Raw genomic sequence first — 25,394 nt, forward strand, 5'->3', positions numbered from 1 at the left:
ACTGCTGATGTAAAAAGGGCTTTATGTGATTGATTTGATTGACTACCATTATCACTTCAGCCCACAGCTACTGTACATCAGTATAAAAACAGGTCAAATGGGATCCAATGTAGACTGCTGTTATGAATCACAATCAGAAGCCAGATATGAATATATTAGTGTGTCAAACAGACTGGCTGTTCAGACATTACAGGACAACCTGAAAAAGTCTATGTGAGAAACTTAGAGATTACAGTGATTATTATTATTTGACCATGCTGGTCATTTATGAACATTTGAACATCTTGGCCATGTTCTGTTATAATCTCCACCCGGCACAGCCAGAAGAGGACTGGCCACCCCACATAGCCTGGTTCCTCTCTAGGTTTCTTCCTAGGTTTTGGCCTTTCTTGGGAGTTTTTCCTAGCCACTGTGCTTCTACACCTGCATCGCTTTCTGTTTGGAGTTTTAGACTGGGTTTCTGTACAGCACTTTGTGACATCAGCTGATGTACGAAGGGCTATATAAATACATTTGATTTGATTTGATACAGAGTGATAATACGAGTGAAAGGCACTAACAAAACCAAGGCCAAGGTAATCCAATCATTCCAACACTTTCTCCACCAGTCTGCATCTTTTGAGGCTTCAATTCACAATGCAATCCTGTGTTCAATAGTTTTTCTAACCTGTTCAAAACATAAACAGCAAAGAATTACCTAGGAGGACAATAACATATTATTTTCTAGCCTGCCTCACACAGCTGGGAGGTTGAGAAAGGGAAGTTATGCACGAGGAAGAGCACATGGGAGGAGAAAGAATGAAAAGCTCTTCACATAATTGCTGACATGCCAGTGTCTATTTGAAGTCACCTCCATTTTCATGGCTCTGGCTCTCTTAAAGTAATTGGGCAACAGACAGTCCTTCCTCTGCCCAGACTCGGACGTGACTACACTGCCAATCGAAGTCTGAGAGGGACTCCACTTTGAGAGAAGACATCAACGTTGATTTCATTTGACTCACTGAGGGTGTGTGTGTGTGTGTGTGTGTGTGTGTGTGTGTGTCATACAGACTACATACAGACTTAGGTGTGTGTGTGAGGAGATTCACATGATTGATTCCAATCTACTGAGAGGAACACTGGAGTATGCTGTGTTTAACTGCTCTAATTAAATGCCTTAAAAAGGCATGGAGGCCAGAGGACATCACCCATTTCTCTAGAGAACATGCTCTAATCTCCAATCGGAAGATTAGAAGCACAGATTAGGGAGATGACATTGAGCAGTGGTTCCCAAACTTTTCATAGTCCCGTACCACTTCAAACAATCCACCTCCAGCTGCGTACCCCCTCTAGCACCAGGGTCAGCGCACTCTCAAATGTTGTTTTCTGCCATTATTGTAGGCCTGCCACACAAACACACACACACTATACAATACATTTATTAAACATAAGAATGAGTGAGAGTTTTTGTCACAACCCGGCTCGTGGGAAGTGACCAAGAGCTCGTATAGGACCAGGGAACAAATAATAATAATCAATCATTTTTCTCTGTATTTAACCATCTTACATATAAAACCTTATCATTCATTGAAAATTGTGAATAACTCACCACAGGTTAATGAGAAGGGTGTACTTGAAAGATACACATAACTCTGCAATGTTGGGTTGTATTGGAGAGAGTCTCAGTCTTAAATCATTTTCCACACACAGTCTGTGCTTGTATTTAGTTTTCATGCTAGTGAGGACAGAGAATCCACTCTCACATAGGTACGTGGTTGCAAAGGGCATCAGTGTCTTAACAGCACGATTTTCCAAGGCAGGATACTCTGAGCGCAGCCCAATCCTGAAACATGGCAGTGACTTCTGATTAAATTAAATTTTCACAGAACAGCTTGTTGCAATTTCGATCAGGCTCTCTTGTTCAGATATCGGTAAGTGGACTGGAGGCAGGGCATGAAAGAGATAACGAATCCAGTTGTTTGTGTCATCCGTTTTGGGAAAGTACCTGCGTAATTGCTCACCCAACTCACTCAGGTGCTTCGATATACCATATTTGACATTGTCCGTAAGCGTGATCATTTGCACACAAAAATCATACAATGATGGAAAGCCCTGTGTGTTGTCCTTGTTAATACAGACAGAGAAGAGCTCCAACTTCTTAATCATAACCTCAATTTTGTCCCGCACATTGAATATAGTTGAGAAGAGTCCCTGTAATTCCAGATTCAGATCACTCAGGTGAGAAACATCATCACCCAGATAGCCCAGTCGTGTGAGAAACTCGTTATCATGCAAGCGGTCAGACAAGTGAAAATTATGGTCAGTAAAGAGAACTTTAAGTAAGCTCGTCTCGACTCCAAAAAATGCGTCAATACTTTTCCCCTTGATAACCAGCGCACTTCTGTATGTTGTAAATGTGTTACATGTTCGCTGCCCTTATCATTGCATGATGCAGAAAATACACGAGAGTCCAGGGGCCTTGCTTTAACAAAGTTAACCATTTTCACTGTAGTGTGCAAAACATTTTTCATGCTGTCAGGCATTCCCTTGGCAGCAAGAGCCACTTGGTGGATGCTGCAGTGTACACAAGTGTCGTCGGGAGCAACTGCGTGCACGCGCGTTACCACTCCACTATGTCTCCCTGTCATGGCTTTTGCGCCATCAGTACAGACACTTAATTTAAAAAATATATATTTCACCTTTATTTAACCAGGTATGCTAGTTGAGAACAAGTTCTCATTTACAACTGCGTCCTGGATACCAACACATCTTGACCACCAAATTCCATTTGATGTCACAAAGTTGTCCAGTTCTTCAAAAATATCCTCTCCTGTTGTCCTGGTTTCCAGAAGAGGATGTCTTCCTTAATTGACCCCCCATAAACGCAACAGACATATACCAACAGCTGTGCCAGGCCCGCCACATCTGTTTACTCATCCAGCTGTAATGCATATAATCACTGGCTTGTATGCGAAGCAGTAATTGTTTCAAAACATCTCCTGCCATGTCACTGATGCGTCGTGAAACAGTGTTGTTTGATGAAGTCATTGTCTCTAATGTGATTGGATGTTAATTATTTGACTAAGCTACCTGTATTTGACATTGTGATGTTATTTTGCTGAACACTAGATGGTTTTTGTTTGTTTTTTTGGCACTGAAACAAGGCTACTCAGGCTAGAGAAAAAAACTGTATAGCCCCGTTGGAAAATATAAATGGACCGTTTGAAAATGTTAAAAACAAATATATATTTTACATTTTTAAATGTGAATCACATTTTTATTTGGCGTACCCCCGACGCCATTGCAATATCTGCCATAGAGTAACCTCAGAAAATAGAAAGTGCCTCACATACAAACATACTGTTGTTACTAACTCCTGCTCATTAAGGAATGGGTCTGTCTCTGGGGAAACTCAGGCGCTCATATTCCTACCTCCCACACACTACACAATCAGAGGCTCTGTTGCTCAATGCAAAAATGGCATCAAATACAACACTAACATCGATATGGCACCACAGTTGGTGGAATATATAGAAAACAAAGACTGTCTAGATGAGAGCTAGGCACGCAGAAACTCACTAACTAACAAACATGAACACAGACGAACTCACACACACACCAACTTTCCTCACACCATCTGCTTAGAACAGTGTTTCCCAACCCTAGTACTCGAGTACCCTCAACAGTACACATTTTCATTGTAGTCCTAGACAAACACACCTCATTCAACTCATTGAGGGATTGATGATTAGTTGACAAGTTGAATCAGGTGTGCTTGTCCAGGGCTACAATGAAATAGTGTATGGATAGGGGTACTTGAGGACCAGTGTTGGGAAACACTGGCTTACATGCTGACCAGACCGGAGAGTCTGCGATGCCAAGGGCTAAAGTAGAACTCCGACGCAGATCGCGCTGAAAGTCCTGCCTCTCCCATCTCCTCGTTGGTTTATAGAAGCAGGTACCCACGTGCCATCTTCTCATTGGTTATACCCACGTGGGTGATTGAAAGACTAACTGTTTTTCCGGTAGACGTGGTAATACTATGAAAGTTTAGATGCTGATCACCATATCAAAGATGAAAAATCCTGGAAGGAGGAGAGATGACTAGAAACTATTCGGTTGGCCGTTTTATGTGTGGATTAATTGTCGAGAGTAGAGGACCTTGTTCATTTCAGGTAGAATACCAACTCAATGTTAATATCCCAGGACAAATTAGCTAGCAACAGCAAGCTGCGTGTTGTGATCGCGTTTGGTGTAGGGGGACAAAATATATTTATGCATGTAAGTACACGATGGCGCACGCGTGCAGCCGGTTTGGGTTCTGTCTTAGACCACATCCTTTGAGGTACAACAGAGGGAAGGAGGATGTGTGTGGGACACTGGGACTTTGTTGTTATGAATCCTCTATGTCTGATGAAATATGCAGCAACATGACAACTCACCCACGGTGCCCAGAGCGATGTAGCCGAGGATGACGATGACGAAGATGACACAGCACAACACATCCGTGCAGGCCCTGGGGAGAAGAGAGAGAGATAGAGAAACAGAGAGAGAGACAGAGTGTAATATTTACTGTACATTTGTATTGTTAATTATCTAGTTCACTTGCTTTGGCAAGTTTTTATTTTTTTTACCTTTATTTAACCAGGTAGGCAAGTTCAGAACAAGTTCTCATTTACAATTGCGACCTGGCCAAGATAAAGCAAAGCAGTTCGACAGATACAACGACACAGAGTTACACATGGAGTAAAACAAACATACAGTCAATAATACAGTATAAACAAGTCTATATACAATGTGAGCAAATGAGGTGAGAAGGGAGGTAAAGGCAAAAAAGGCCATGGTGGCAAAGTAAATACAATATAACAAGTAAAACACTGGACTGGTAGTTTTGCAATGGAAGAATGTGCAAAGTAGAAATAAAAATAATGGGGTGCAAAGGAGCAAAATAAATAAATAAATTTAAATTAAATACAGTTGGGAAAGAGGTAGTTGTTTGGGCTAAATTATAGGTGGGCTATGTACAGGTGCAGTAATCTGTGAGCTGCTCTGACAGTTGGTGCTTAAAGCTAGTGAGGGAGATAAGTGTTTCCAGTTTCAGAGATTTTTGTAGTTCGTTCCAGTCATTGGCAGCAGAGAACTGGAAGGAGAGGCGGCCAAAGAAAGAATTGGTTTTGGGGGTGACTAGAGAGATATACCTGCTGGAGCGTGTGCTACAGGTGGGAGATGCTATGGTGACCAGCGAGCTGAGATAAGGGGGGACTTTACCTAGCAGGGTCTTGTAAAGCCCTTGTCATGACTGCCCTTGGGGGAGGATCATAGGCGCCCCCCCCCCCCCTCTCTATTCAATTCAAGGGGCTTTATTGGCATGGGAAACACATGTTAACATTGCCAAAGCAAGTGAAGTACATAAACAAAAGTGAAATAAACAATCAAAATGAACAGTAAACATTACAATCACAGAAGTTACAAAATAATTAAGACATTTCAAATGTCATTATGTATATTAACAGTATTGTAACGATGTGCAAATGGTTAAAGTACAAAACAGAAAATAAATAAACAAATATGGGTTGTATTTACAATGGTGTTTATTCTTCACTGGTTGCTATTGTCTTGTGGCAACAGGTCACAAATCTTGCTGCTGTGATGGCACAGTGTGGTATTTCACCCAGATCCACAATTTTGATCAACTCTATCTACTCTAATGTCTCTAATATGGTCATACATTGGGCAGGAGGTTAGGAAGTGCAGCACAGTTTTCACCTCATTTTGTGGGCAGTGTGCACATAGCCTGTCTTCTCGAGAGCCAGGTCTGCCTACGGCGGCCAATAGCAAGGCTATGCTCAGAGTCTGTACATAGTCAAAGCGTTCCTTAAGTTTGGGTCAGTCACAGTGGTCAGGTATTCTGCCACTGTGTACTCTCTGTTTAAGGCCAAATAGCATTCTAGTGTGATCTGTTTTTTTTGTTATTTTTTTCCTATATGTCAAGTAATTATCTTTTTGTTTTCTCATAATTTAGTTGGGTCTAATTGTGTTGCTGTCCATTGGCTATGTGGGGTCTGTTTGGGTTTGTCAACAGAGCCCCAGGACCAGCTTGCTTAGGGGACTCTTCTCCAGGTCAATCTCTCTGTAGGTGATGGCTTTGTTATGGAAGGTCTGGGAATCGCTTCCTTTTAGGTGATTGTAGAATTTAAGTTATCTTTTCTGGATTTTGATAATTAGCGGGAATCGGCCTAATTCTGCTCTGCATGCATTATTTGGTGTTTTACGTTGAACACAGAGGATATATTTGCACAATTCTGCATGCAGTCTCAATTTGGGGTTTGTCCCATTTCGTGAATTCTTGGTTTGGGAGTGGACCCCAGACCTCACAACCATAAAGTTCAATGGGTTCTATAACTGATTCAAGTATTTGGTTTAAATGGATTAAACTACAACTCTACAAAAAGGACAAGACCAGAGAATGTGGAGATCATCCCCACGCTGAAACAGTGAAAAAATCTACAAACGAAAAGACACATTTTTCAGGCTGCACCTGTTTAAATACTTTAGTCTGGTAAACGCATCCATCCTAAAAACATTTCCGAATGGTACTCTGTCGTATCCATAATAACAACCTACAACTACGGAAGACTTTAATCTCTGGTGGACAAACCAGACACTGGACACATTTCTGTCGACAATCTATCCAGCAGATGGACCGGCGATCACAGAGAGGGACAACAAAGGCATACACCAGTCTCAACATCAACAGTGAAGAGGCTCCTCCGGGGTGCTGGCCTTCTAGGCAGAGTTCCTCTGTCCAGTCTCAACATCAACAGTGAAGAGGCTCCTCCGAGGTGCTGGCCTTCTAGGCAGAGTTCCTCTGTCCAGTCTCAACATCAACAGTGAAGAGGCTCCTCCGGGGTGCTGGCCTTCTAGGCAGAGTTCCTCTGTCCAGTCTCAACATCAACAGTGAAGAGGCTCCTCCGAGGTGCTGGCCTTCTAGGCAGAGTTCCTCTGTCCAGTCTCAACATCAACAGTGAAGAGGCTCCTCCGGGGTGCTGGCCTTCTAGGCAGAGTTCCTCTGTCCAGTCTCAACATCAACAGTGAAGAGGCTCCTCTGGGGTGCTGGCCTTCTAGGCAGAGTTCCTCTGTCCAGTCTCAACATCAACAGTGAAGAGGCTCCTCTGGGGTGCTGGCCTTCTAGGCAGAGTTCCTCTGTCCAGTCTCAACATCAACAGTGAAGAGGCTCCTCTGGGGTGCTGGCCTTCTAGGCAGAGTTCCTCTGTCCAGTCTCAACATCAACAGTGAAGAGGCTCCTCCGGGGTGCTGGCCTTCTAGGAGTTGCCTCTTCACTGCTGACGTTGAGACTGGTGTTTTGCAGGTACTATTTAATGAAGCTGCCAGTTGAGAACTTGTGAGGCGTCTGTTTCTCAAACTAGACATTCTAATATACTTGTCCTCTTGCTCAGTTGTGCACCGGGGCCTCGCACTCCTTTGTCTATAATGGTTAGAGACAGTTTGCACTGTTCTGTTAAGGGAGTAGTATACAGCGTTGTACGAGATCTTCAGTTTCTTGGCAATTTCTTGCATGGAATAGCCTTCATTTCTGAGAACAAGAATAGACTGATGAGTTTCAGAATAAAGTTATTTGTTTCTGACCATTTTGAGCCTGTAATCGAACCCACAAATGCTGATGCTCCAGATACTCAACTAGTCTAAAGAAGCCAGTTTTATTGCTTCTTTATTAAGCATAACAGTTTTCAGCTGTGCTAACATAATTGCGAAAGGGTTTTCTAATGATCAATTGGTCTTTTAAAATGAGAAACTTGGATTAGCTAACAACATGACATTGGAACAGAGGAGTGATGGTTGCTGATAATGGGCCTCTGTACTCCTATATAGAAATTCCATTAAAAATCAGCCGTTTCCAACTACAATAGTAATTTACAACATTAACAATGTCTACACTGTATTTCTGATCAATTTTATGTTATTTGAAATGGACAAAAAAATTGCTTTTCTTTCAAAAACAAAAGGAATTTCTAAGTGACCCCAAACTTTTGAATGGTAGCGTATGTAGTGGGTCCATTCTGTTCTCCCGCTCTTTCTTATCTGTCCCCACCCCTTTCCTTTGCCTACCAATCCATCATATGGGTTTCATCCACTAGGGACTTTTTCTTGTTATCATGTTAGTAACCAATGTATGACCTATTGTGTGTGTGTTTATGTAATTCTGTGATTGATTAGTTAGTAAATAAATAATTAAGCCAATTTGTATACCGCTGATTCATGATTTATGATGCAAGGGTTTGTGCAGATTTGCGACATTCAGGGATGAGATTGATGAGGTAATTATACATTAATAGTAGACCGTAATCGATAAGATATGAAAAGTTCATTTGGGAAATAGAGACTCTTATAAACATTTTACTCTGGTGCCCCGACTTCCTAGTTAATTAAAGTTACATGATTAGTTTCAATCACATAAGGAATAATTATACAATGAATTGATTTGATAATTTAACAGTCTTCACATTTAATGACAACAAATGCTACAACACCCTTAAATTAAATTGAGAGAGAGAGATAAAGAGGGAGAGAGAAATAAAGAGGGAGAGAGAGATAAAGGGAAAGTTCAGCTCCTAAGTTGGGAGCAGAATTTGCCACCAGACCAGGTGTCATGTTAAGACTGAGTTCAGATAAAAACATTCCGAGCTACACTGAATTTCTAATGAGACAAAGCCCCAGAGGTCATACAATCTCCACAGAGATCTCTCCTACAGAGTTTATGCTCTCCACAGAGATTCCTCCGACAGAGCTTACGATCTCCACAGACTCCTCCGACAGAGGTTTTACCATCTCCACAGAGACCCCTCCGATAGAGTTTATTCTCTCAATAGAGATCTCCCGTGACAGAGGTTCTCAAGGTTGGATTCCACAACAGTATGGTACATCTTTGCCCCCTTTAGAGAGGGGAGTCTGTCTCCTTCACAGCTGGGCTTTCTCCTTCTGTCAACAGATAAGAAGTCTTCCCCTGTATCTCCCCTCAGAGGAGCAGTCAGCCTTGCCCCTCCATGGCCTGTCTTACAAAAACCCTCCCTAACTTCAACCTTATGGTGTCCTCTTAAGGCATCAGCATGCTGCAGTTCAGCTGGCGTATAGCTGAAGTCGGCGTGCTCGCATACTACCTTAAAAGACCATCGCTTGAAGATCTTATTGTCTAAGAAAAGTGAGGAGAGAGGAAACCCCAAATTAATTAGGTCTAAACTACATGACCAAAATTATGTGGACACCTGCTTGTTGAACATCTCATTCCAAAATCATGGGAATTAATATAAAGTTGGTCCCACCCTTTGCTGCTACAATAGCCTCCACAATTCTTGGAAGACTTTCCACTAGATGTTGGAACATTGCTGCAGGGACTTTTTTCCATTCAACCACAAGAGCATTAGTGAGGGGTTGAGGTCAGGGTTCTGTGCAGGCCAGTCAAATTCATCCACAACATGACGGTGCCATGTTGAAAGTCACTGAGCTCTTCAGTAAGGTGCTTCTACTGCCAATGTTTGTCTATGGAGATTGCATGGCTGTGTGCTTGATTTTATACACCTGTCAGCAATGGGTGTGGCTGGAATAGCCGAATCCACTAATTAGAAGTGTCCCCATACTTTTGTATATAGTGCATAAACAATAGCCTAACTGCTAAATGTGCCTGGCCTTATAAATCATCAATGTATACAGTGGTTCCTCCTTTAAAAGTTGCGAGCTTACACCGCGGGACCCAGCGTTACGGCTTCATTGCTCCGCAAGGAGGAGTTAGAGCAGTCAATATGCATTTGGGTCCTAAGGATTTTATATGACCAATCATGTCGAGTGGTTCCAATGACGAAGTTTGACGCGAGCCACCCGTCCCTGGTGACTTTCTTCAGCAAAGATGGCTGACAAAACATTACGGTGGGAGCTAATTTAAGTAATTCTAACGTCATAACAAGTCAAGCAAAACATGTACAATTGAGAGGAATATGTTAGTTAATGTAGAGACAAACGATTGTGCATAATTTTTGCCATAAAGTTAATTTACGAAAATCGCTATTTAGCAAAAAATGTTTCAATCATATCCAATACCAGGTGTATCAAACTCCCCTCCCCAACTCGAGCTAGGTGTGAACCCCCCCCTCCCTTCCCAACTTGAGCTAAGTGTGAACCCCCCCTCAACCCCCACCATCTTTCCACATCTATGTATCCATCTTTCCACATCTACCTACACATGGTTAATGTTCTGGGGGGGGGGTATTAAAAACGTTTTTATTTTCTTTACATTCTTTAATGTGCTGACAACAAAATCACACAAAAATGATCAATGGAAATCAAATTTATCAACCCATGGAGGTCTGGATTTGGAGTCACACTCAAAATTAAAGTGGAAAACCATACTACAGACCGAGCCAACTTTGATGTAATGTCCTTAAAACAAGTCAAAATGAGGCTCAGTAGTGTGTGTGGCCTCCACGTGCCTTTATGACCTCCCTACAATGCCTGGGCATGCTCCTGATGGCGGATGGTCTGAGGTGGCGGATGGTCTCCTGAGGGATCTCCTCCCAGACCTGGATTAAAGCATCCACCAACTCCTGGACAGTCTGTGGTGCAACGTGGCATTGGTCGGGCTACCTCTGGCAAGCACATGGAGGGCTGTGCGGCCCCCCAAGTAAATGCCACCCAACACCATGACTGACCCACCGCCGAACCGGTCATGCTGGAGGATGTTGCAGGCAGCAGAACGTTCTCCACGGCGTCTCCAGACTGTCACATCTGCTCAGTGTGAACCTGCTTTCATCTGCGAAGAGCACAGGGCGCCAGTGGCGAATTTGCCAATCTTGGTGATGCTTTCACTCTAGTGGTAGCATGAGACGGACAAGTGGCTCAGGTAGTGCAGCTCATCCAGGATGACTCCGTCTCATGCTACCACTAGAGTGAAAGCATCGCCAGCATTCAAAAGTGACCAAAACATCAGCCAGGAAGCATAGGAACTGAAAAGTGGTCTGTGGTCCCCACCTGCAGAACCACTACTTTATTGGGGGTGTCTTGCTAATTGCCTACAATTTCCACCTGTTGTCTATTCCATTTGCACAACAGCATGTGAAATGTATTGTCAATCAGTGTTGCTTCCTAAGTGGACAGTTTGATTTCACAGAAGTGTGATTGACTTGGAGTTACATTGTGTTGTTTAAGTGTTCCCTTTATTTTTTTGAGCAGTGTATATTGGTCTTGGCTCCCGAGTGGCGCGGCGGTCTAAGGCACTGCATCTTGGTGCAAGAGTCTTTACTACAGTTCCTGGTTCGAATTCAGGCTGTATCACATCCAGCCGTGATTGGGAGTGCCATAGGGCGGAGCACAATTGGCCCAGTGTCATCCGGGTTTGGCCAAGGTAGGCCTTCACTGTAAATAAGAATTTGTTCTTACATGGCTTGCCTAGTTAAATAAAGGTTCAATTTAAAAAACAACTGGCGGCAACTGCAGCGCAATCAATAGGAGGTGAACAGTGGCTGGTGCTGAAAATATAGCTAACTTGTTATGCAAGTGCTACACACCAACAGATGGAGAAAACCTACACCAATCAAGCAATTCATTTCAACAATAATCTTCCTTTTAATTAGACTTTACAAACAACAAGAGGACAAACCAGTTATGCATTAGGGGGCGCTATTAAACAAGATATTTTGTCACTAAAAGATGCTCGACTATGCATATAATTGACAGCTTTGGAAAGACAACACTCTGACGTTTCCAAAACTGCAAAGATATTGTCTGTGAGTGCCACAGAACTGATGTTACAGGTGAAACCCTGATAGAAATCCAACCAGGAAGTGCCGCATTTTTTGAAACCGCCTCATACCAATTACTCCTTATATGGCTGTGAATGCGCTACGAATGAGCTTACATTTTCCACATATTCCCCAAGGTGTCTACAGCATGGTGACATCTTTGTAGGCATTTCCATTGAAGAATGGCTGTAAGGGACCATATATAGCATGTAGTCACATGGTGTCTCCCGCAGAAAATCTTGCGTAAAATACTGAGGTCGCCATTTTTCCAATCGCTTCTTATGAGAAACCAATTGCCTCGACGGATATATTATCGAATATATATGTTAAAAACACCTTGAGGATGGATCCTAAACAACGTTTGCCGTGTTTCTGTCGATATTATGGAGCAAATTTTGAAAAAAGTTAGGCGTTATAGTTGCAGCATTTTCCGGTCGATTTCTCAGCCAAGCATGATGAAGAAACGGGAGCTATTTCACCTACAAAAATAATATTTTTGGAGAAAAGGAACATTTGCTATCTAACTGGGAGTCTCCTGAGTGAAAGCATCTGAAGTTCTTCAAAGGTAAATGATTTAATTTGGTTGCTTTTCTTATTTTCGTGAAAATGTTGCCTGCTGCCAGCAGAGCTAGCATTATGCCATGATAAACTTACACAAATGCTTGTCTAGTGTTGGCTGTAACGCATATTTTGAAAATCTGAGATGACAGTGTTGTTAACAAAAGGCTAAGCTTGTGTTTGAATATATTTATTTCATTTCATTTGCGATTTTCATGAATAGGAAAAATGTATGTCCACTGCGTTATGCTAATGCATTTGCGGCTATGATTACGCTCCCGGATACGGGTTTGCTCGTCGCAAGAGGTTAATTGGAGTCTATTTCTTCTTCAACCTAATAGAAGCAGGATTTTTTTTATTAGGCCTTCTTACGGTCTCCCGTCTGCACAACACAAGGATTCTTTAGTTAAATACCTGAGTACTGTACTGCCGACCGTCACGTTGTACAGCACCATATTTTCCGTTCCATCCTAACAGAAACCCAGAGGGTTTTTCATGGAATAGAAACACCATCATATTAATGAAATTAATTAACTTCTTTGGGATAGGGGGCGGTAATTTTGACGTCCGGATGAAAAGCATGCCCAAAGTAAACTGCCGGCTACTCAGGCCCAGAAGCTAGGATATGCATATAATTGGTAGATTTGGATAGGAAACACTCTAAAGTTTCTAAAACTGTTCAAAATGTCTGAGTATAATTGAACTGAAATGGCAGGTGAAACCCACGAGGACAAACCATCCCAAAAAAATAAATATTCAGCATAACACTGATTTCAATGGCTGGCATTTTTATTATAGTGCTAAATCCTCCCTTATTGCAGTTCCTAGGGCTACCACTAGATGTCAACAGTCTTTAGAAAGAGTTTCAGGCTGGTTTTTGGAAAAATGAGGGAGAAGAAGTCGTTTTTCTAAGGGCTCACATTTTGGCTGTAGTGTTTCCATGCGCATGGCTGTTTATCTCCGGTAAAGACAATAACGATTCTCCGTCTTAAATGGTCTTGTTTATTTGCGTATTAAGGTACGTAAGGATTGATTATAAACGTTGATTGACTTGTTTGGATAAGTTTATTGGTAACATTTGAGATTCATTTTGTGTGCATTTTGATCGGCAGGGTAGCCTAGTGGTTAGAGCGTTGGACTAGTAATCGGAAGGTTGCAAGTTCAAACCCCTGAGCTGACAAGGTACAAATCTGTTGTTCTGCCCATGAACAGGCAGTTAACCCACTGTTCCTAGGCTGTCATTGAAAATAAGAATTTGTTCTTAACTGACTTGCCTAGTTAAATAAAGGTAAAATATATATATATATTTTTAAATCGATGGAAACAGAGTGGATTATTGACTGGAGCTCGCCAGCTAAACTGAGTTTTTATGGATATAAAAAATACATTTATCGAACAAAAGGACCATTTGTAATGTAACTGAGACCTTTTGGAGTGCCAACAGAAGAAGATCTTCAAAAGGTAAGGCATGAATTATATCGTTATTTCTGACTTGTGTCGCCACCTGCCTGGTTGAAAATGATTGTTATGCATTTGTAAAGTGGTGTGCTGTCCTTAGATAATCACATGGTTTGCTTTCGCCATAAAGCCTTTTTGAAATCTGACACTGTGCCTGGATTAGCAAGAAGTTAAGCTTTATTTTGACATATTGCATGTGTATTTTCAAGAATGTTAATTATTTATAATTCTGTAGTTTGAATTTGGCACCCTGCACTTTCACTGGATGTTGGTCAGGTGGGACGGTAGTGTCCCATCTAGCCTAGAGAGGTTTTAAGCAAGCACCAGTCAATAGTTTGGACAGACCTACTCATTCCAGGTTTTTTCTATATTTTTACATTGTAGAATAATAGTGAAGACATCACAATCGTAGCATGTGTATCCCATCATGCAAATGTTTCCTATTAGCAGGACAATATACTTTTTATAACTCGGCAGATTACAGACTGCCTTTGCCGATCGCTCATCATCTTCATTCATCAGTGAGTCGATGGCTTGAATAGTCTCACTGGAAATGAAATACAAGTTGAAAATGTGCAGCATACAGTGAAGACCAGCAGTCAATTTATTTAAGCATTATTTTTGGCATTATTAGGCCTACATTAACCTCTTGAACTACCCATCCCAGATCCGGGAGAATTGTCATCAACTACACTAATTAGCATAGCGCAATGGTCAAAAATAATTACTAGAAAATATTAATATTCATGAAATCACAAGTGAAATATAGTGAAACACAGAGAATCACTCTGAGAGCCCTCAGCTGGCCACTTATGCAATGTAGTCGTTTACGCTCATTCTTCAACATAAAGGCGTGAAACTACGTCAAAATGCTGTAGACACTTTAGGGAATACGTAGAAAAATGAATCTCATTGATATCCCTTTCAATGGCCAATAGGGGTGAATAGGAACACAACGGTTTCAAAATAAGAGGCACTTCCTGATTGAATTTTCCTCAGGGTTTCACCTGCAATATCAGTTCTGTTATACTCACAGACAATATTTTGACAGTTTTGGAAACTTTAGAGTGTTTTCTATCCCAAGCTGTCAATTATATGCATATTCTAGCATCTGGTCCTGAGAAATAGGCGGTTTACTTTGGGAATGTTATTTTTCCAAAAATAAAAGTAGTGCCCCCTAGTTTCAAGAGGTTAAAGTATTGTCGCTTACTGTACCTGTTCATTTTCCTGGGCATCAAGTTCAGAATAGAACAGGCATCTGATGATAGTGTTTGCGAATAGCACTGTCCCTGACCAAAATCCCCAAGTCTACCAGTGTTTTTGAAATGTCTCCAGTAGATTTTCCGTTCCTCTTGAATGCCCTAATCTGCTCACTTAAATGAATAGAGATCCTGGTCATGATGCTACAGTATAATCAAAGTGAGGACAATCGGCAATCTGCTGTATACTTATAGCCTATTATAACCTGAAAGTCACACCTTTCCTCACCCTGCCCAAAACTCCACCCTTAACACAGTTACCATTCAAAAACAAGCTGTTTATCTAAAAAAAAAGACATTGCGACCAAAGAGAAAAGACTAAATGTACATTGTTTTCATCAAGCCAGCTTCTTTCTATGGTGCTACCCGTTCCAGTGTTAGGACTGTAATCACCAGAGGACTTGAAAATGAGCCAGAGCTGAGAGGATCACCAAAACTAAAGATATTTTGGTTTCAGAGCATTTTATTTAAAAAAAAGGCTATATACCTATCAATGTGTAGACATACTGTGGAACAAACTTGATAATTGTGTACTAAAAACGTGAATGTATTTTTGCAGACCTTACAAACATGCCGACAACCATCCGTGGAGATCAGTGGACAAAGGGCTGGACAACGGGCCCCACCAGAAAAACGCATAGTTGCAAAGAAAGCGGTTAGTTCAGCTAGACTCTTAAAATGTGTATGCAGCATTTGTGTGTTGGAGTCACTTTTAAATTCTTAATTGATCAACCGTTTCTATCATAGGCCACTGTAATCTAACGTGGGCTCAGGGCGGTACCATTCTGCTCATCTGATGAAGGTGCTCATGGGTGAGATTCAAACTTTGAAGACCGAAATCGAGTCATTGAAGGCAGACCATCAGAAAGAGAAACATTCTCTGAGGGCAGAGATACAGGCGACAGCTGATGCATTGGTCCAGAGTCAGGCTGCATTGGCGGAGAGTCAGGTGGAGAAGGACGCATTAAAAAGGGAGAGGAACGAGATAGAGTCACAATCCATGCCAGGCACACCTGTGAGCTCTGGGACTCCACCTCCGACAGGCAGAGTCAACCTACGTGGCGGATTTGTCAGGTCGTCGGTTCACCCTGACCTTTCCATTCCTCTTCTGACAACAGAACTTGACCAACTGCTCACCAGGCACAGCAAGGACCGCCTGGACCATTAAGCTGTTCTGTTATTCCAAGGATGTGTAACCGAAGAGAGATACCACAAGTGGGCACCAATTACAAACTGGGATGGATCCTGAGGCAAATGTGGCTTACCAGTGAACCTCCGGGTGTTCATCATTAATACTGTGTCTCAGAAGTTTCTGTCCATGACTGATGCAACCCAAAAACGCATTAAAGACAGAGTTAAGGAGTACTTGAGCTCACCGAGAAAGTCTTGACATGGCCTGCTCTCCCTTATGTAAGGAATTAGGCACTTTCCCATGTTTACTACAGTGAGTACTGTATGCTATGTTTACTTGTCAGACTGTACAGTAGCCTAAAAAACAAATGCAGGTGGCTTATATCTTCAAAATGCTTTCAATGCTTTATTATCCAAAATGTAAAAGCATAAACTGTACAGTACTGTATTTCTTCATCAGCATCTTTATGCTTTCGTTTCAAAATGCTGATGTTTATTTAGTTATGGATCCATAACAAATTACTTGTTCAAATATTCCATGATATTCTTAAGATATGTGTAGACGGAATATAAGCAAGTGATGTCTGCTAAATAATGAAGTTAGGTTTTTCCAGAAATAAACAATTCTAAATAACAAACTGGCTTTATTTACAAACTAGTGAGAATTTCTCACCCCCATCTCCAAAATATGACTTTTTAAACAAAGTGATTATTAGTCTTAATTCATTTAGAATTATATAAAAGTACCCTAGGATATGTGAAAATATCTAACGGAAAATGCCCCTTAGATATTCATTTAGAGTTCTCCAATCCTCTAAATGTAATTATTGGAGGAGAGTCACATCATTGAAAAAAATATTTTCGATATACGGTAGGCCTACCATAGGCAAAATGAGTCTCACTAGTGTTGAGAATTGTGCTGTTCAAAGTGGTGTAGGTCTTATTTATTTAAAGAGCATATAAAAGTTAGAAGCAAAAGCCTACAACTATTTTAGCACCGTTTTGCACTTCTCTGAGGCAAGCATGGGGACTGGTCTTGATAAATCAATGAGATTTTTATTTTCACTTAATCTCCATTTGGGTATTGATTAGACAATAATTAGTAAATGAGGGTGCAGACATGTTATGCTCTTAGTGTAACCTTTATTTAACTAGGCAAGTCAGTTAAGAACACATTCTTATTTACAAGGACAACCTACCCCTTCCTCGTGCCCTGTGGGGATTCTTTAGCTAAATAGCCCAGTACTGTACTGCTGACCATCACGCTGTACAGCGCCATATTATCCATTCCATCCTAACAGAAACCCAGAGGGATTTTCATGGAATAGAAACACCATAACATTAATCAAATTAATTAGGCAAGTACCAGTCAAAAGTTTGGACACACCTGCTCATTCCAGGATTTTTCTAGATTTTTACTATTTTATACATTGTAGAATAATAGCGAAGACATCATAACTATGAAATAAGACTCCCGTGGCCTGCTCTCCCTTATTTAAGGACTTAGGGACTTTCCCATGTTTACTACCGTATATATTGTAGACTGCACAGAAACCTAATAAACAAATAAAACACATTTTGTTTATAAAATATTTATAAAAATACTCTTTCAAAATGCAGATGTTGATTTACTTATGGATCCATAACAAATTACTATGGGAATAAATATCACTGATTTACAGAAATATTGGAACAAAGTTGTCTAATGAAGGCAAACAATGTAGAATCCTCCAATCCTGTAGCCTACTCCTGACCATCACGTTGTACAGTGCCATATTTTCCATTCCTTTCGAACAGAAACCCTGAAGGTTTGGTTTTTCTCTGAATAGAAACACCATAATATTAATCAAATGAATTAAGCTACATTTCTCAAAATCAATCCCATATACTACGTTATTACAAAAAGGTTTTAAATGCTTTGGTAATGCCAATATGGAATACTATCCAATGCTTTTCAAAGATTCCCTCTGATGGTCAAACTAGCAATAACTTGCATTAACAGAAAAAAATGGCTGACAAATAGATAATGTGCCACAGAATGCTGCAGCAGCCCACAAGGTGTGCTGCAGTATGACATAACTTTTAAAAGGAGGAACCACTGTATCTACAGAAATAATACAGATCCTGCTTGTGTTACCTGTTTGAGTATTTGTTTAATAGCACCAAACCTCACACAACATGTCAACTAAACAATTTGTGTTTGTTTTTAAACTTTGCTTTAATAAAGGCTTTACACTTTTTTTTTCATTAGACCAGCCTCTCTGGTATTATTTATAATTAACTTAATGTTGCTTACACTATGCCAAAGTGTCAGAATAATTATATTTACAAAAATAACTATTTTTCCTTTATCACCTTATTGGTATTATTATTATGATGATGATCATCATTATAATAATAAGTAATGTCATTATCATTACCAGGGTTAGTATAGCAGCCTTGCATAACCACCACACCAGCTGTAGGCCTAAAACCACATCCTGTTTAGTCTTAATACTGTAACTTACTGAGGCCTTTATTTCAATACTTACATAGGCTACTGTATCAATCAATAATGTATTTGTTCATGTCATCACACAGCATACGAGTCATTCATGATGTGAAATGCAATCAAGAATTTTAGTTTTAAAATAAAATGACTGTAGTAAAGGCTTTACAGAAAATAATAATTATAAATCCTGACTCTCTGGTACGCTTATAATTGTGTTGTTAACATTGTTCCAAACGGTCTGAAAAATGACATTGTAATCTAACAGCACCTGTTAGACACACAGGCTTGATATGCACGCAGAGCTTGCTCCATACCTTATTTTTCTTGATCTCCAGTATTTTCCACAACTAGTCAAATTTATTCCACACATCTGACTTCCCCTTCATCTCTTGTGAAACCAGTAAACATTCCCCTGTTTCAAGTTTATTTGTCAGGTCCTCTGCATCCATGTTGTCACAGTCACTCGCTGTCTTTTCTCTTCTTTTTTTATGAGTCAGGCGGCACAAACAAATCAATTTCGGTCGGACTCCCTCTAGTCATTTGTGCCATAATTATTTAATCAAACATTTAGCTTTAAACATCAGACAAGCTCAGTGCATAATGTAGTTGATTGAATTAAAACACATAGGATTAGTCTATATATGGAAAAAAAACATGTTTAAAACGGTTGGATTTTAGGTCAAATGTTTCATATGAGGTGACAGAACAGAATGTCACCTTTGATTTAACGGTACAGTGCATTCGGAAAGTATTCAGACCCCTTGAATGTTCCTCAATCTACACACAATAGCCCATAATGACAAAGCGAAAACAGGTTTCTACATTTTTGAAAATGTACTAAAGAATAAAAACTGAAATATCACATTAACATATGTATTCAGACCCTTTACTCAATACTTTGTTGAAGCATCTTTGGCAGCGATTACAGTTGAGTCTTCTTGGGTATGACGCTACAAGCTTGGCACACCTGTATTTGGGGAGTTTCTCCCATTGATCTCTGCAGATCCTCTCAAGCTCTGACAGGATCGATGGGGAGCGTTGCTGCACAGCTATTTTCAGGTCTCTCCAGAGATGTTCAATCCGGGTTTGATCCGGGCTCTGGGCAAGTCAAGGAAATTCAGAGACTTGTCCCAAAACCACTCCTGCATTGTCTTGGCTGTGTGCTTAGGGTCATTGTCCTGTTGGAAAGTGAACCTTCACCCCATTCTGAGGTCCTGAGCGCTCTGGAGCAGGTTTTAATCAAGGATCTCTCTGTACATTGCTCCGTTCATTTTGCCTCGATCCTGACTAGCCTCCCAATCCCTGCCGCTGAAAAACATACCCACAGCATGATGCTGCCACCACCATGCTTCACCATAGGGATGGTGCCAGGTTTCCTCCAGACGTGACACTTGGCATTCAGGCCCAAAAGTTCAGTCCTGGTTTCATCAGACCAAAGAATCTGGTTTCTCATGATCTGAGAGTCTGCTGGGTGCCTTTTGGCGAAGTCCAAGCGGGCGGTCATGTGGCTTTTACTGAAGAGTGACTTCCATCTGGCCACTCTACCGTAAAGGCCTGATTGGTGGAATGCTGAATAATGTAGATGGTTGTCCTTCTAGAAGTTTCTCTCATCTCCACAGAGGAACTCTAGAGCTCTTTCAGAGTGACCAAGAAAGGCCCTTCTCCCCAGATGTCTCAGATGCCTCCATTATTAAATAGTAGAAGTTTGGAACCACCAAGACTCTTCCTAGAGCTGGCCGCCCAGCCAAACTTCTTCTATTTAAGAATGATGGAGGCCACTTCTTGGGGACCTTCAATGCTGCAGAAAAGTTTTGGTACCCTTCCCCAGATCTGTGCCTCGACACAATCCTGTCTAGGAGGTCTATGGACAATTCCTTCAACCTGATGGCTTGGTTTTTGCTCTGACATGCACTGTCAATGGTGGGACCTTATATAGACAGGTGTGTGCCTTTCCAAATCATATCCAATCAATTGGACTCCAATCAATTGGACTCCAATCAATTGGACTCCAATCAATTGGACTCCAATCAATTGGACTCCAATCAATTGGACTCCAATCAATTGGACTCCAATCAATTGGACTCCAATCAATTGGACTCCAATCAATTGGACTCCAATCAATTGGACTCCAATCAATTGGACTCCAATCAATTGGACTCCAATCAATTGGACTCCAATCAAGTTCTAGAAACATCTCAAGGATGATCAATGGCAACAGGATGCACTGGAGCTCAATTTCAAGTCTCATAGCAAAGGGTCTGAATACTTAGAAAATGAGGTATCTGTTTTTATTTTTAATAAATTAGCAAAAATGAATAAAACCTCTTTTTACTTTGTCATTATGGGGTATTGTGTGTAGATTGCTGAGGGAAAAAAAGTATTTAATCCATTTTAGAAAAAGTCTAACGTAACAAAATCTGGAATAAGTCAAGGGGTGTGAATACTTTCCGAAGGCACTGTATTTTCATACATACAGGGCCTTCAAGAAAGTATTCACACCCCTTGACTTGTTTCACATTTACTTGTGTTACTGCCTGAATTAAATTGAGATTTTGTGTCACTGACATAAACACACTACCCCATAATGTTAAAGTAGAATTGTTTTGAGAAATGTTTACACATCAAAAATTAAAGCTGAAATACATTATATTTTTAACATTTATTTCACCTTTATTTAACCAGGTAGGCAAATTGAAAACAAGTTCTCATTTACAACTGCGACATGACCAAGATTTTTTTAAAGCAGTGCGACACAAACAGCACATGGGATAAACAAAAGTACAGTCAGTAATACAATAGAAAGATCTGTATACAGTGTGTGCAAATGAAGTAAGGAGGTAAGGAAATAAATATGCCAATAGTGGCGAAGTAATTACAATTTAGCAATTTACACTGGAGTGATATATGTGCAGATAAGGATGTGCAAGTAGAAATACTGGTGTGCCAAAGAGTGGCCTAGTTACGAGTTTTTACTTAATTCGGCTGAAAATATATGGCAAGACTTGAAAATGGCTGTCTAGCGAAGACTATAACAACCAATACAACAGACCTGGAAGAATTTGAAAAACAATAATGTGCAAAGCTCTTAGAGACTTACCCAGATAGTCTCACAACTGTAATTGCTGGCAAAGTTTATTCTAACACTTATTGACTCAGGGGTGAGAATACTTATGTAAATTAGATATTTCTATGTTTCCATTTCAATACATTTGCTAACATTTCTAAAAACACGTTTTCACTTTGTCATTATGGGGTATTGTGTGTAGATGGGTGAGAAACAAAATCAAGTTGGGAAACGCACTGTATTAAATAAAGCCATAACAACATGGAACTCTGCCACCCCAGTTAACTCAAGCTAGCAATAAAACCAGATTAAAAAACACCTTACTGCACAAAAGGGGACTGTGAAGAGACATTTTATATGTCTTGTATTGTAATTTTCACTGCATTATGCATTTGACCTAGATACTGTGTGTATGTACTGATATGTAGGCTGTGTGTGATGTTTTAAATATATGTATTTCAGTCCTTGACTAATAGTGTTCTGTACTAAGTATTATATCATGATTCATGTGGACCCCAGGAAGAATCGCTCCTGCTTTTGCAGCAGCTAAAGGGGATCCTAACGCTGTACCAACACCAATGTTTGAGTATTTTTTTCTGAACGGCATATTCAGCTAATTGGATGTTGTCTATCACAGTGCCATCCGTTTTGTCACCAAAGCCCCATATACTACCCACCACTGCGACCTGTATGCTCTCGTTGGCTGGCCCTCGCTTCATATTCGTCGCCAAACTCACTGGCTCCAGGTCATCTAGAAGTCTTTGCTAGGTACAGCCCCACCTTATCTCAGCTCACTGGTCACCATAGCAGCACCCACCCGTAGCACATGCTCCAGCAGGTATATTTCACTGGTCATCTCCAAAGCCATTCCCTCCAGTTCTCTGCTTGCAATGACTAGAACGAATTGCAAAAATCACTGAAGCTGCAGTCTTATATCTCCTTCTTTAACTTTAAGCATCAGCCATCAGAGCAGCTTACAGATCATTGCATCTGTTTATTTTTTATTTTATTTAACTTTATTTAACCAGGCAAGTCAGTTAAGAACAAATTCTTATTTTCAATGACAGCCTAGGAACAGTGGGTTAACTGTACCTTGTCAGCTCGGGGGTTTGATCTTGCAACCTTTCAGTTACTAGTCCAACGCTCTAACCACTAGGCTACCCTGCCGCCCCGAATCCGTACATAGCCCAGCTGTAAATAGCCCACCCAACTACCTCATCCCCATATTGTTATTTTATTTTTTTGCTCCTTTACACCCCAGTATCTCTACTTGCACATTCATCTTCTGCACATCTATCACTCCAGTGTTTAATTGCTAAATTGTAAATATTACGTAACTATGGCCATTTATTGCCTTACCTCCTTAATCTTTCTACATTTGCACACACTGTATATATACTTTTATATTGTGTTATTGACTGTACGTTTGTTTATCCCATGTGTAATTCTGTGTTGTTTGTGTCGCACTGCTTTGCTCTATCTTGGCCAGGTCGCAGTTGTAAATGAGAACTTGTTCTCAACTGGCCTACCTGGTTAAATAAAGGTTAAATAAAAATAAAATGAAAAATTGTGTAAGTACACACGCATTATTCACCATTCAGTTCCTATTGGGAAAAATGTAATCCAAAACTAGGGCCGTCAGAGTTACTAGGGCCGTCAGTGTACTCATTGCACTAATTGTTTTTAAATCGTGATTAAATCGCAATGTCATAAATCATTCAAAATACACAACCTACACAGCGAAAAACAACAATATGATGTCAAAACAAGTTGACATTGAGAAAGCTTCATCAAAATACCTGATTTTGCTTACAGTTACTTTTTACAAAATAAAGACGTCAATATTTTGTCATGCTTCTTGTATAACTAATCTTAAAATTACAGCTCAATTAATTCTGAATTTCCTATTAATAATCAAGCTTGTTTGAAATCCCGATCCAAAACAAACGGCAAATGCATCAAACTAGATTGTAGTCACAAGCTTGATGTAGTCATTGTGTGCTAGAAATGCACACACGTTTAGGTAAATACGTCTCATAAACTGATTTAGATGGCATTGCCCAGTTTAAGCTTTGCATCACAAATCATCCTGGAATGTTTTGCAAAGTGCTGTTGCAATTAAGCAGAATGTTTATGGCCCTACATAAATACTGTAGGTAATTGCCACTGCATTAACATTCCACTCTAATGAGTTGTTATGTGAAAGTGGAGCTTTTTGGAGTTCAACAATAAAGACGATTGAGATTCCTTCCCAGTTACCGTGCCTTCAGAAAGTATTCACACCCATTGACATTCTCTACAATTTTGTTGTGTTAAAAGCGGGATTAAAATGGATTTGTCCTTTTTTCAACGATCTAGACAAAATATTCTGTTTTCAAACCGATTTCACTTAAAACTGTAACTAGGGCACTCAAGAAAATTCAATGCCGTCTTGGTAAGCAACTCTAGTGTATATTTCACCTTGTGTTTTAGGTTATTGTCCTGCTGAAAGGTGAATTTTCCCCCCAGTGTCTGTTGGAAAGCAGACTGAACCAGGTTTTCCTTAAGGAAAGCCTGTGCTTAGTTCTAAATGGTTTATTTTTTATCATTAAAAACTCTGGTCCTTGCCCATGACAAGCATACCCAGAACATGGTGCAGCCATCACCATGCTTGAAAATGTGAAGAGTGGTACTCAGTGATTTGTTTTGTTAGATTTGCTCCAAATATAATGCTTGACATTCAGGTCATAAAGTTCATTTCTTTGCCACATTGTTGCATCTTTACTTTAGCACATTATTGCAAACAGGATGCATGTTTTAGAATATATGTATTCTGTACAGGCTACCTTCTTTTCACTCTGTCCATTAGGTTAGTATTCTGAAGTAACTACACTGTTGTTGATCCATCCTCAGTTCTCTCCTATCACAGCCATTAAACTCTAATTGTTTTAAAGTCACAATAGGCCTCATGGTGAAATCCCTGAGCGATTTCCTTCCTCTCTGGCGACTGAGTTAGGAAGGACACCTGTATTTTGTAGTGACTGGGTGTATTGATACACCATCCAAAGTGTAATTAATAGGTAACTATTAATTACGCAAGGGATATTCAATGTCTGCTTTTTAAAACTGTTTTAGCCATCTACCAATAAATGCCCTTCTTTGCGAGTCATTGGAAAACCTCCCTGGTCTTTGTGGCTGAATCTGTGTTTGGCTGAGGAACCTTACCGATAATTGTATGTGTGAGATACAGAGATGAGGTAGTCATTCAAAAATAATGTTGAACACTGTTACTGCACACAACTTATTATGTGACTTGGAAAGCACATTTTTACCCCTGAACTAATTTAGGGTTGACATAACAAAGGGGTTGGATACTTATTGAATCAAGACATTCCAGCTTTTCATTTTGAAATAATTAGTAAAAATGTCTAAAAATATAATTCCACTTAGACATTATGGGGTATTGTGTTAAGGCAAAACAAAATGACATTTAATCCATTGTAAATGTAGGCTGTAACATAACAAAATGTGGAAAAAGTCAAGGGGTGTGAATACTTTCTGATTTGACTGTAAATGAATGAGATCCAAAAGTATAGTACCTGTAATACACATCTTTCTCACTGCTGAATTAAATGTCTATCACCAATCTCATCTGAATTACATGAAGT

General features: G+C 40.3%; 1 protein-coding gene across 5 annotated transcripts in view; it reads right to left on the reverse strand.

Moving 5' to 3' along the window:
• Positions 1 to 25,394, reverse strand: part of LOC109889050 (choline transporter-like protein 5-B) — an 81,343-nt gene that overhangs the window by 33,500 nt on the left and 22,449 nt on the right. For all 5 annotated transcript variants that reach the window (XR_004209647.1, XM_031822444.1, XM_020480203.2 and 2 more), the window contains exon 3: positions 4,422 to 4,495. Coding sequence is in view for 4 of the 5 variants with exons in the window: in XM_031822444.1 (XP_031678304.1) it covers positions 4,422 to 4,495 (74 nt within the window). In the remaining variant the exon portion in view is untranslated. The remainder of the gene's footprint in view (positions 1 to 4,421; positions 4,496 to 25,394) is intronic.

Source organism: Oncorhynchus kisutch, linkage group LG4, assembly GCF_002021735.2.
Source record: "Oncorhynchus kisutch isolate 150728-3 linkage group LG4, Okis_V2, whole genome shotgun sequence".
NCBI classification, from domain to species: Eukaryota; Metazoa; Chordata; class Actinopteri; order Salmoniformes; family Salmonidae; genus Oncorhynchus; species Oncorhynchus kisutch.